General features: G+C 41.3%; 1 protein-coding gene across 7 annotated transcripts in view; it reads left to right on the top strand.

The window, feature by feature from the left end:
• Positions 1 to 13,510, top strand: part of cnih3 (cornichon family AMPA receptor auxiliary protein 3) — a 56,161-nt gene that overhangs the window by 24,029 nt on the left and 18,622 nt on the right. For all 7 annotated transcript variants that reach the window (XR_015084002.1, XR_015084004.1, XR_015084003.1 and 4 more), the window contains exon 3: positions 5,432 to 5,479. Coding sequence is in view for 4 of the 7 variants with exons in the window: in XM_086019413.1 (XP_085875539.1) it covers positions 5,432 to 5,479 (48 nt within the window). In the remaining 3 variants the exon portion in view is untranslated. The remainder of the gene's footprint in view (positions 1 to 5,431; positions 5,480 to 13,510) is intronic.

The raw sequence follows: 13,510 nt of genomic DNA, 5'->3' as shown, positions 1-13,510 counted from the left end.
AACTGTAACACTTCCAGCTCAATTTTGCCACTTCAGCTGGCATTTGCAACTCCCTCGAGGGTGTAAGTGTCATCCGTGTCTTATTACTGCACTTTTACTCCATCATCTCTCAGACATTAGACTTAAAATAACACATCATTGAATCACTTGAGTTTTGACCACTTTGTCACTGTCTCTCAAACTGGATCATTTGACTGCCGCTTAATCCATGACTACTTCATTTAATCACTTCGAAAGCTTGGAATTCACATTTAAGCCATGGGCAAATCATAAAGGTGAATCTCAAAACATTCAGGGAACAAGTTAAATTCGTTAGCAACCGTTCGGAAATCAAATCAATTTAACAGATTGGATTTTTCATCTGTTGAACAATGATGTGTTTTTTTTTGTTGGGGGGGGCTGACGGACTGGCGGTAGCTGGACTGACGGATCGGTGAAATTCATAGACAGAAGCGCATTTAAAATAACATGAAAGACTGAACGACCGATGATTATAGTTTGGTTCGGTTTGAAAAAATGACGGACTGACAATGACGGCCGGGTGGCCAGGCCGCTGACGGGTGACAAACGACAAACCGGCAAAATGTGTAAATGCCCACCTCTGCAGTATTAGAATTTTGTAATAAAAAGTGAGTTCTTGCCCTTTGGCCCTGTTGCCCCACTACATTCGCTCACACCTTTTACTTTTAGTTCATTTTCACTACCATTAACATGTTCAACACCTTCTCATCTTTGGCCTTTGTTAGCGTAAATTCAAAATGACTGTGGCCCAATCCTAGCCAATCCCTCACCATGTCATAAAGTGCTCTTGTTTATGTTTGTGTCCCTCTCATGTCACTGAATTGCATTTCAGAAATGATTCAGCCTACCTGCTTGATAATGAGGAGGTAGTTGAGAACAGTTATACACCTGGAACACACAGTGCTGTTTCAGAGGAATATCTTGGTGTCTCCAATTTGAAGACGGATGTTACTTGTTTGAGTATTGGAGTGTGTTGTCTCGTGGTATTGTTATTAGTATGACCAATTATTACAGTGGACCTCGATGACTATTGGGGTCATAATAATACTGTGTATGAGGTCATTTTCGGGACAGAGCAAAGATCAGAAACTTCATACTGAAAGGATCTGCAATTCATTTTTTCCACTGTTCCTCTGTGAATCTTTTTTTCTCCGCAGTTATGCCACCACTACATTAGACATCAGAGGCAAACTTTCTTCCCTTGAAATGACTTCCCCTTGTACTCTGAGAGGCTTAAAATAATGAAAAAGCAGCAAGCTAAATTTTATGCTCTTTTTCCACTCCCGCGTCTTTTTTGCTAACTCTGAAATGAGGGAGAGTCCCATGCGACATTTGGGATACATTCGAGATAGAAGCAGTTAAAGACATGATTGTCTTGCAGACACACACACACACACCCACACACACACAAAGCCATGTTTCAATCACTTCATGAGGCATAAAACCATCTCCAGTTTTATTTCCTGGAGACACATTTTCAATTGAACCATATAACAACTTTTGTAGCCTGTGTGATACAAGCCATTTCCAAGTGAGGAGCTTGTCATGAAGGTCCCTTTTCATATGTCGGAGCACTCCTGTTGATTTAGGCAACACTTGCTAAAAACGCTTAATTACTAGCATAACGAACGCTTAGCCCACAAGGTTTTGTACAAAGTCAATTATTTCAGAGCCTTGTCTACTGCTGTGCTTTACTGGCGTTAAATTGGCATACAAACAGCTGCAACAGAAAGACAGTTTAACAAGTCATGCCAGTTCACTAGTTTTATTTCGTTAAAAATCTTAATTATATTCATCTTAAAGAAGAAAAAAAAAAGTGTAACCACAAACACATTTTGCAGTAAAATGTTAATACTTTATAAAAAGTCTGCCTCTTTTGGGGGGACTTGAGCATCTGCCCTTAAAAATGTCTGTGCGTGTGCCACCTATCTTTACCAAACTTGTGCTTGGGTCAATTTCTACTGGAAAATCAATACTAGCCAAGGTGACATTTCACCAATTAATTTACAAAGGAGTAGTTTCCATCTGGCCACTCTTACACAGAGGCCTCATCAGTGGATTGCTGCAGTGATGGTTGATTTAGGGACGGTTCTCCTATTTCATAAAAAGGAACACTAACTCTGACAGAGTGACCATTGCGCTCTTGGTCACCTCTCTGACTAAGGCTCTTCTCCCTCGATCGCTCGGATTAGAATGGCAGCCAGATATGCGAGGCTTGATGGTTCCACACTTATTCCATGTATGGAAGACATTACGGTGCCACTGTGTTCATTGGAACCTTTATAAAAGAGTTTTTCTGTACCCTTGCCCAGATCTGTACAGACAGATGTCTACAGACAATTATTTTCACTTCATGTTTACTGTAGTTTATGGTCTGAGATACACTGTCAACTGCGGCACCTTATACAAATGTTCTTTGTTTACCCAATCATTTCCAATCAATTGAATTTAGAACAGATGCAATTTGAGGATAAAAACACAGGAGACAGACTCACTAATGACAAGGGATAAAACAGTGAAATTGTTAAATAAACAAAGACTAAAAAGATAACGAGGCACACCTGCACAAGACACAAGCAGATGGGGAAGGCTGATTCGTTGACAGAAACACCAAGTGTGATGAAATGTGCGGACAGCGAAAGCAGAAACAGGAGACGGGTAAAAACACAAAACTCCAGATAACATGAAACAACACCTGATGAAAACACAATGCAAAAGCAAATCGAAAGGTTGAAAAAACAAAAACAATAAAAAACTGTTCCTGACAGGGTTTCTTCACACAAGAGCGACTACCGTATAGAATGATTCTTAGCCCACCCAGATTGAAACTGGATGGCTCTTTTTTAGTCTGAACAGTCACAAAGCACACACAATCCGACTTTTGCGAGACGTATGGAAACAACATTCGGGAGGTAGTTTTATATCGGATTCGGACAGGATACGTCTCAGTCTGAACACCTCCAAACACACCAATCGGCTTTGAATGTCTGTGACGTCACTCTACGTGACGCATGAGCCAATGCACCACGGCAGAGAGCGCCAATCTAAGTGCGGAGCGGTAAAGAATGGAGCACGTAGAAGAAAGTGAAAACAGCAGTCCCTAGACAGTGAAGGAAACATTTCCTAATCGGTCTGTCGGGAGATAGTGCCGTACAAGCATGTATAGAAAGAAGTCCATTTATAAGAGTATTTCATGTGTTGCCGCTGTCGCAATCATATGACGTCAAAACGCGACACATGCTGGACAATGCCCCTGTCCCGACGTCGTTGTTACAGCAACCTGTCAGATGGGTCAATAAAGTGGTCCTACTTGCTAAAAAACGTGTAAACACAGCCTTAGATACACTGTTTTCATAAAACTTCATTCACAGGTAACTCGTGTTTCTGATAGCAGTCATCTAATGAGAAGAAGTGATCCAATCCAAGTCATCCAACTATTCTGACACGGATAGAAACACTGTGCTTCATCAAAAGAACCCATACACACCCCATTCTTTAGAACAAGCAAACTGCTAGGAAAAAAACCCAGAATGTGATGCTATGGGAATTTGTTGAATATTTGATGATGACGTTAAAAGCTTAAGTGAAATAGTGGCTGCTCGAGTCAGCACTTTGGCGAGTGCTGATTTGTGCTTCTGAAGCTTTTTGCATGTTATTATACAAGCTGAAAAGCTAACACATTATTAATACGGTTGCAGAATATTTTTCTCAAGTATTTGTGAGCCTCTTGATGCCACACCACATGATGAACCAGTGTTGCAATAAACTTCCACAAAATGTACTACTTGTTTCTGTCACGAGGCGTGTTGGGGGAGAGGACCCAGGCGCAGAAATGAAGAAAGGCAGGTGTAGTGGGCAAAAGTTTATTAATGAGCTCTTGGGGGTGAGGGCTCGTGAGGGGGCTGGCAACCGTGATGCAGGCAGACTGGGAGGCATGCGAGCAGAGAGGGTCGAAGCACGGAGTAGGGTGACCTAGAGGAAACGACGACTCCGTGAGTACAGCAATTTCTTGAACACGACAAGAAGGGGGCTAGGATGTACAAACTGACGATCTGGCAAGTGGTCTACATCCCAGGACCGCTTAAGTAGGCGCTGCCTTAATTGGGAGGAATGGATCACAGCTGCTGCCAATCCCCACGTACCTGCTCCCGGATGCACACGCACACACATACACACACACACCTCGGGGCGCTGAGGCAGCGGCCCTGACAGTTTCTGCTTGTCCTACTATGACAGGACCCAACCACCTTACACTACAGGTTGACCGCCTCAATAATTGAGGCATGGAAAAAGGGCCACTTGCACTCAATGTCCCTCACTGTCTGAGCCAGCATAGTACCAGGTGGTGATCAGTTCGCATGTGATCCCAAATTCGATGACGCAACCACAAAGTTTAGCAGAGGTGGACACGATCCTCACATTCCACCTTTCCAGATCTCACTGTCACTGCCATTGCCAGCATTGAAGTTCCCCATCAGAACATGAGAGTCCCCAGTAAGAATCCAGAACCCAGAACCCCTCCCAATGACTCCAAAAAGGGTGGGTATTCTTAGCTGACAACAGTCAGGGCCTGTTCCCCGCCTAAAAGCAGAGGGAGGTTACCTTCTTGTCCATTAGGGAAACCCCAACATACAGGCACCAAGCCTGGGCTCAATAAGTATCCCCACACCTGCTCGGCGTTCCTCAGTAGAGGGAACTTCCAAGCCCTTTCATGAGGATTGGTTCCAGAGCCCAAGTCGTGTGTCCAGTTGAGCCTGACTATGTCTAAATCCCTGCCAGAGAGATCATGTTCTATATCGCAAGAGACAACGTCTGGAGACATGGATCGGACGCCACGGTCCTTGACCTACTTTGTCTTTACCATGGGATCCACATTACATCTTTGGTCTATGGATCAGGAATTTTAGGTGAACCGACATGCACTTTCCATTGAGCCTGACCTCCAGGCTTGGCTCCGCGGGAGGACCCCAGTGACCCACATTCAAGTGAAGGAAAGGGACCGAGTGTCATCGTCATAAGGGGGCTTGAGCAGGGCTTTGTCTGGACCCTCATTTGTAAGCAGTTGTAAAGCCCCCAACATTCTAGCTCCTAAAATCATTGGGACATGCAACCCCTTTACCTTATAAGGTGACGGCTCAAGTACGAGGTTGTAATTCTAAATGTTGTGGAAAGTTGCTGTAATTCTAGAAAGCACCGTTAAGAGTACAATTATCTTTGCAGTCATTAAATGTTACCTTTCACATGACCTTTTAACCAGAAAACAGAAACAAAACACAACGAAAACATTGAATGTCATTTCTACTCTATTTCATCATTAAACGGGTCGCATCATAGCGGATAATGCAACATAGACACTGTTCTGTAAATGCACCGAAGTGACCTCCTTTCTTTTTGCTTTGTCTACTTACAGAGGGAGAGACTGCGAAACATCGAGAGGATCTGCAACCTGCTGCGGAAGGTGAGCCGTTTACAGCCATTGGACGGCTCTACATATCTGGTTTCGTTGTTATAAGTAATATCAGGCTCTGTCTGGTTTATTTTTCAAATGTCCATGATCAGTATTATTTAGGAGTTTCCAGTCAGGTGTGGAGCTGTTTAATCATTTAGAATTGCACACTGTTGCTTCCTGTCTTTTTGCTTCATTTTGGACTGAGATTAATGCGATACAGATTGAAAGGTGATATGCTCTGGAGAGCCATTGTGTGTGTGTGTGTGTGTGTGGGGGGGGGTCTTGTGTGCGTGTGTGATTGTGTGTCTGTTGACAGTATGCCTAGAGGATGCAGTTCAAGGAAGACTTGAGGTCTCGTCACAGCTTTAACATGGCATTATTCTCTCTGCGGATATATTTATCTATCCATTATCAATCTATCTGGTTATAGAATATTTTACAGTGAATTGAAATTAGTAGAAAGTAAAAATTGCACATTTATACTTACAGGAGCTAAGGAATGAATGAGTAAATAAAATGTTAAGTTGTGAGCAAGGTGCAGAAGAACAGCATTCTTACTATTATTATTGGTTTTTTTTATTGGTAGTGGTGGTGGTGTTGATGTAGAAATATTAGGAAATGTATGATTTTGCATAAAAATAAAGTCCTCGAATATCCTTTGCTAACTGTCTAGGTTATTTTTAAGTAGTACAAAGAGTCTATATAAATGATTTTTTTTCAGCAAATTTCCATGAATACTCATCAGAATATGAGCAAAGGTGTGATTTTAATAATGGTTCCTATGGAGTTTGTACTATATATGTTTCTGTCATCTTGTAATGGTGGGTAGTAAATTAAAAACATGTTTCCGCAAAGCTCACAAAATCATAAAAGAACTGCATTTATATATGTATAGTTAATAGTCTCTTGGCTAAACTAGCCACCAGATTTTGAGGGATCAATCCAGGCACGGGGACTGGTTGGCACTATCGACTCACAGTTGAGATGCCGTGGGTTTGAATCCCGGCTTCGCTCTTCTTGTGTGGGCTTTTGGAACATTTGGATTATCAACCTAACATGCATTTTAGGTTAATTGAGGACTCTATATTGTCCTTAGGTGTGACGTTTTGTCTTTATGTGACCAGCGATTGGTTGGAATTCAATCCAGGGTGTACCCCGCCTCCTGACCGAAGTCAGCTGGGATAGGCACCACAAAAGCCTGACCCTAGTGAGGAGAAGCATTATTATTTTTCTTTCACGGTATATTTCATAGATGCTTACTTTCCATGACCAAGACAACTTTTCATTGCTGAGGGGACTTAAATGTCTCACACATGCAAAGCTTCCCCAATGCGTGAGGTGACTGAAGAGCTCCCAATTGACTACTTTCCTATTCACGCATAAAATTCAGAGTTCACAGAGTATATTTTCATTCTGTCTTGTGGATGCCCGAGGCTGTGAAACAGGAGGTTTTCCAGCATGCTGACTGTTTTCACCTCCTTTATCCAGAGCTCTTCTTCCCTCTAGTGAACTATTCGGCTCACTCCAACTGGGGCAGTCACAACACGGCGGTTCTGATCGATTTGGGTAAAAGGTTTGGCTAATGTTTTTTTTTTTTATGCTGACAAACCCATAGCTCCATGTAAAAACAAACAGAAACTCAAACATGCCGTTTTTTGGGCCTCACAGTAGTGAGTGGCGTTCTCTTGGATTTTTTTGGAAAGCAGCAGGGGTGTAGATGAACACCACCAGGAGAAGTGTTGAGCTCCTTTGGTACAAATGCGAATGTTATTCATTAGATGTCTTGTGGCTTGAAGCAATGAGCCAGCATGTTGTCACAGCAACTGAGCGAGAGTACTCATTAAAACTTGTATTTTTGGTTTACTTGCTTTTCTGCACTTTTCTTCTCTAGTTTAATGCACTCTCTCGTTTCTAGATGATCAAACCAGTGACTTTCATAAATAAGAGATGGACGACGGGTTGTCCTGGATAAATGTACTCTAATAATTGAAGCTTTTCTCTCGCCCTTCATATAATTTTGTAAAGCTTTCAATTTCACATATCCGACTTTCCTTGCTTCGGATTGTGGCTGGCCAATAAGCCTCTTTTGAGGAGACAGAGATGGGAGCTTCAAGGGTGGCTTAAATGTTGTAAGAGCGATAACTGCCAGCTTATGAACAATAGTGACCGAAGAGATTGAAGAGATTCACTTGAAAACTACCAACAGCTGTTTTATCAGAACTTTAAGATATTTTTAATTAACAGGGAAACACTCTTATCTCAGTGGTTCATCAGCTTGAATCTCAATACACAGCTTTCTTTGGGCCGACCCCTCTCCAAACAGTTTTACTGACTCTTTCTCATAAAGAATTGTGGAACAAAATAGTGTTTATTTCAATGATGGCGATAACTGGCTACCCCACGCATAATCAATGTGGCCACGAAGTAGATGGGTGTTATAATCTGGTCCAACATGTATTGAGTCAAGTCACCAAGATCAAAAAGATGGACAAGCACAGCCAGGGGGAAAGACATAACCGCTTCAGAAACGGCTTCAATGTTGATGGTACGAAAACCCCGTTGGCTGTTCAGATGCTGCTGACCCTCAGAATCAATCAGTCCACACAGAGTCAAGGCGCATTTGACTACAATGTGCTTGAAGGTTGAAGTTTGCAGGGATACTTTCTGTCTGAACAAAGGCCCCATGGGTGCTTCGTTGCAGGGATGAAATAACTAATTAAGGAAAGAGGGTTATTTAAAGGATAATTAAAATGATTTAATCTGACCTTGAACTGACATACAAAGTTAATATAAATACACTGAGTCTGAGTAAAAATCGAACCAAAGAAATGTTTTTTCTTCAGAATTTAACCACAAGATCACTGTTGCCTTCATTCACAGATTTAAATCCCAAAACCTGCGATTGGGCTGTATCAGATGAAATGCATATCAGCCATGCACCTCAAAATCGGTGGGGATGCAGATCAGTGAGACGGGAGCAAATAGGAAAGATGTAATCGGCTTGCAACAAAAGATGGGTTGGGACAGATATCAAGCAGTGTGTCATGTGAGACATGAGAATCCCTGTCTCAGAATCATATAGCATATGGTTGATATGGGTAAGGGCATTTTAAAAGATTTCAGCAACTATAAGGTTATAAATGTACTATACGCCCAGTATGTAGGTGGGTACAGTATACATATGCACTATACATATATATGTATTTTATATATATCATAAAAGTCACGGAGGTCATACAAAATACTAGATATAGTCGTTTTTGTTGTAGGCTGTATTAATATTACATTCATTAAATTGATTAAACTTAAGGTTTTGTAATTTGTGCATTCTATTATCAACCTTACTTTTATGTTTTGAGTTATACTCATACTGCACAAAAAATATTTTGTCAAAATTTTGTTCTTATATTCATTATGACATTGAATAAAATCTAAACATTTATTAAGGGTGGTGTCATATATGCTGAGCACTGTATGTATGTATGTGTATATATATATATATATACATACATGTGTGTGCATGTAAGATCAAATGAAACAATTAAATATATTCACACATAGTATATTAAGAGCAACAACTGCAGTCCACAGTGTAGCTGATAAAAGCTGTGCAGTATGTGTGAGTGAGAACCCTCATGTGGGAACGGTGTAAATCAGCCAGTCTGAATAATGAGCTTATGTGCAAACCATAGCACTACGTTGGTCCCACGCAGTGTTAGGCAGGAAGTCCTCAGATGTGGAGAACACTGTAGAGGAATGGTGTCAGGAGCAGAGAAACAGAAGAGAAAGCACCAGGCAGCAAAGAGGATAATAATAAGATGCGAAATGGGGGAAGGGAACCCCATCTTTGACAGGAAAATAGCTGCCACTAGGGGATATGCAAGAAATTAATATTAATAGTGCCATAACTCATGTTGGAAACAGCATACATTTATAAGGATTGCTGCCATTGTATTGTCTATAATGTCATTATCATTTTATTCTACACTACAGATACTTTTATAAAATGAAGAGTATAGTGATCAGAGCTGGGTATACTGTCTATGTGTGGTCGGCCTATCAATCCCATGCCGGACGCCCATTTTGTAGCCGATAAGCGGTAGAGAGGCAATTTTGAAAAGTTGTCACACCAAGCATAGTCAGAAGCCCATTTTTGCTGTCTATGTAATCGTCTATTTTTATATATATATTAGTGTTGTCAAATTTGCCGCGTTATCGGGCGCTAATTACATTTTGTAATTGATCGAGTCAAAATATTTGACGCATTTAACGCATGCGCAGACTGACCGCCGATGCATAATCCATTCATTAGTGCACAGTGAGTAGCAGAGCGGACATAAGTCGCCCTCGCGAGTATAAAGAAGCATTTTGAAAGAAGAGGGCAGCTTGCAATCTCAGAATTGTGAATAAATTGGTTTGCCTCAGCGACGGAGGATGAGTAGAGAAGAGGGCTGTCTTGTTTTGTGTTAAGTCAGTTTAAAGGAGGAACACACGACGAGGAACCCTGTGATGATACCACCTGCAGCCAGCATAGCACAGCATAACATATGAGCCAATCACATTCGTTTGCACTTCAGGGACCACTCGGAAAACATAAACTCTAAGAATATTACAAGGGCCTGATGAGGATTTGTTGTTGTAATAAAAAAATACATTACATATGAACAGTATGTTGAATGTATATATCCCTCTTGTGTCTTTTATCTTTCCATTCCAACAACAATTTACAGAAAAATATGGCATATTTTGAAGATCATTCGAATTGCGATTAATTACAATAAATTATTTTTTAAGGTGTGATTAACGCAATTACAAATTTGAATTGTTTGACAGCCCTAATGTATATATATATATATATATATATATATATATATATATATATATATATATATATATATATATATATATATATATATATATATATGTATGCATATGTGTGTGTATTTGTGTGTGTGCAGTACATGATGTCAAAATGAAACCCTCGGCAATCTAAACCAAATTTGAGAGCCTATTGATGTGTAATAGTGGTGGGCAGAGCTGGGCATTTTACAAAAAAATTGCGGTCCATTTATTGCCTTCCACCTACAGCCGGGGTACCCTTCTGCCATACGTTTATCCGCCATTTTGTCTGGCCGGAAAAAGTCGTACCCGCCTATGGGCCGGAGGGCTCCGCCTAGGATTTTAAACAGGCTTCCGTTAGCGTTTCCGACTACAAACTGCGACCAACTACTGCTAAATTTTGATCCATCCATCTGTCTATCCATCGATCCATCTAATCCCCCCCAAAAACATGTCATATTCCAACAGATAGTGCACCATCATTTTGTGTATCTACATCATTCTGCCCAAAGAGCTTTACAAAGCCTCACATGCACATGCCATAAAAACAAAAACAAAAAGCAAGGGATCTGCCAGATTGTCATGTGTAACACCATATGGTCCTCAATGCAATGTTTACTACCTTGCTGGCGTTAAACTTGGACATCCACACAAGTTGTCCCATCATTACCCTTTTTGGCTTCTGGAAACAAATAATGAATACATCCTTCATATGTGGATGGTTGTAGTGTCTGGAGTCGTTTCTGCAAGTTCCATAGCAGCAGTATTTACTAAGCATGTTTCTATATGAGATAAACGGGCAGAACACAAGCAGCACTAAGAGGAGTCGTCTGCGAGCGCGCATCTATTATTGTCAAGAGTCTATGTTGTGACCCTGACGTCACGAGGCACGTTATTAGGACCCATTAGCTGACGAAAAACGTGCCTGATGTAAAATACACGTATCAAGCAGCAAACCTACCTGCATCAAACAAAACAATAATAATCAATGTCACGTTATAGACGATTACGTAGACGGGCGAAAATCCACTTCTGTTTATGCTTATTCCATCTTTTTGAAAAAAAAAATCCAGTTTATCGTTTATCACCGGCAAAATGGGCGTCCGTCATAATGCCCAGCTCTGGTGGTGGGTTAGGGGTTGAAGAGGTTCCCCTGAGATTTCAATGATGCTCTTTGATGTTTCACTACAAAGGTTCTTGGCACCGCCTCTCTCGCATTTGTTTTTGCTGTGTCCGTCATGCATCATATCCATCTCTACATCTCAAAGTCTGTTCTTCATACTCTCTTTGTCTTCTCTCTTCCATCTCCATCCAAACACACAGACACACACATACGCACACGCTCATCATGTGTCTACATTGGCTATAGAATCAGCAGCAGCTGGGCTTGACGTTGCTTTAATCAGTGTGAAGTAGATTGTTTGAGATGGTGCCACGGAGGACCTGTCCTGCATACTTTGATAAAGTTTGCCAAGACACTTTGAAGGATAGCTATACAGATGGTTGCTTTATTTTCTGTGTGAGAGCGAGAGAGACATTCCAAATAAAATATACTAACTGGGCTACAAGTTTACTACAAAGGTTTTTGCGCTGAGCTACCAAAGTTTCTTGCTGGTTTTGAAATCTCAACCGGTCTTAAAACTCTCAGAGATAAATAAAGAACCCAATTGATTCTGCTGTAAAATGTGAATTCCGCCGGCATAGGGCCAGTAAAATCTTTAAGGGCAAAGTCCCACATATATTCATAGGCGTATTTCTGTCACTCGTCAGCAAAACGGGCACTCAATCAATGGAAAATGAGAGGTCCGTACTTGACCCGGTTAATTACGATTTCACCGACGGACAAAAACCCACCTCCGATGTATCATTTTTGCTTTGTCGCAATTTCACACAGGCTCAGATCTGTCAGGTCTTTAAGTGCTAGTAAAACTCCAAAACGGCTGTCCATTGAGAATTTGAAAAAGGAATTTGGAACTGAATGTGAACATTAATTTCCTTCCCTTTGTCAACACTGCCATTAAGTTCATTGGTTATGATGTGTAATTTGTCAACGGACGTCTTTATGGGCAATGGAGTAGTGCATAATAGACCCATGATGACCACATCATGCATACTGACTAAATCACAATGACACTATCACACTAATTCTTCTTGAGGGCTGACTGTGGACTAACGCTTGTGTTACAGTAATATAGTATAGCAGTGTGGCCTTCCCAAGCTATCAACGACAGAGCAACAAATTGTGTGTGAAAGTCATCTTAACCCAGCACATGTCAGTAAGTAAAAATGATACACATAAAGTACCAACAATTGGTGCAAATTTGAGTGTTTTCGCTCAAAGTCGTCAAAAGCCTGATTATCAGATGTCTCTGAAAGATTATCCTGTGGTGTGGAGTGTGATAAAAGTGTCTCCATACATACACTTGATTGTGAGTCGTGTGGGGTAGGTCACATTTTGAAAATGGGTAAAAATACTGTTATATATGGATATGTTTAGATGTGTACCTGCTCTAAAGAGTGTTGTATCTGTGTCAGGTGTCAGCCATTTCATGTCAGATTCAAGACTCAGCAGTCAGGAGATGAAAAAGAACCAGATCTCCGGATTGCTTCTACCAAAGGTGGGCATTCCATCAGACTGATGGACCGCTCCGTCAGTCCGTCACTGACGGATGCCCATTTTGCTGACGAATGATTGTTGTTTGCTGATGAATGACGGGACACTTTTAACAAATGACAGACTAAGTGGATTTTTGGCCGCCTGTATAATCGTCACTAACCTGGTCCATCAGTGACAGACCCTTAGTACTTCACTGACGGATGCCCATTTTGCTAATGTGTTGGGTTTTTGGGGGGGAGGGGTTTGGTTGGGTGGGCTGCGGTGGGGTGACAGACTGACGGACCGATTGACATAGTGACGGACTTAACTGACGGACTGACCAACTGATGATCACAATTTGGTTCGACTTAAAAAATGACAAACTGACGAATGGCTACCCGGGCCGCTAACAGATGATGGAATAGCAAAATTATGTAAAATGTAAAACCTCTGGCATCCTCTATACCAGGGGCGCCCAAGTCCGATCCTCAATCCAGCCTGTTTTAGGTTTATCAATACGGCAACACACCTGTTTCAAATGATCAACTCATCAGCTTTTGCAAGGTTGGCAAAAGCCTGAAGCAGAGCCTTTACAGAATTGCAGC

The sequence above is a fragment of the Filicampus tigris genome, chromosome 20 (genome assembly GCF_054856515.1).
Source record: "Filicampus tigris isolate MCC_2025a chromosome 20, RoL_Ftig_1.0, whole genome shotgun sequence".
Lineage (NCBI taxonomy): Eukaryota > Metazoa > Chordata > Actinopteri > Syngnathiformes > Syngnathidae > Filicampus > Filicampus tigris.
The sequence above is the reverse complement of the archived record's forward strand: the minus strand, read 5'-3'. Positions and strand labels throughout refer to the sequence as shown.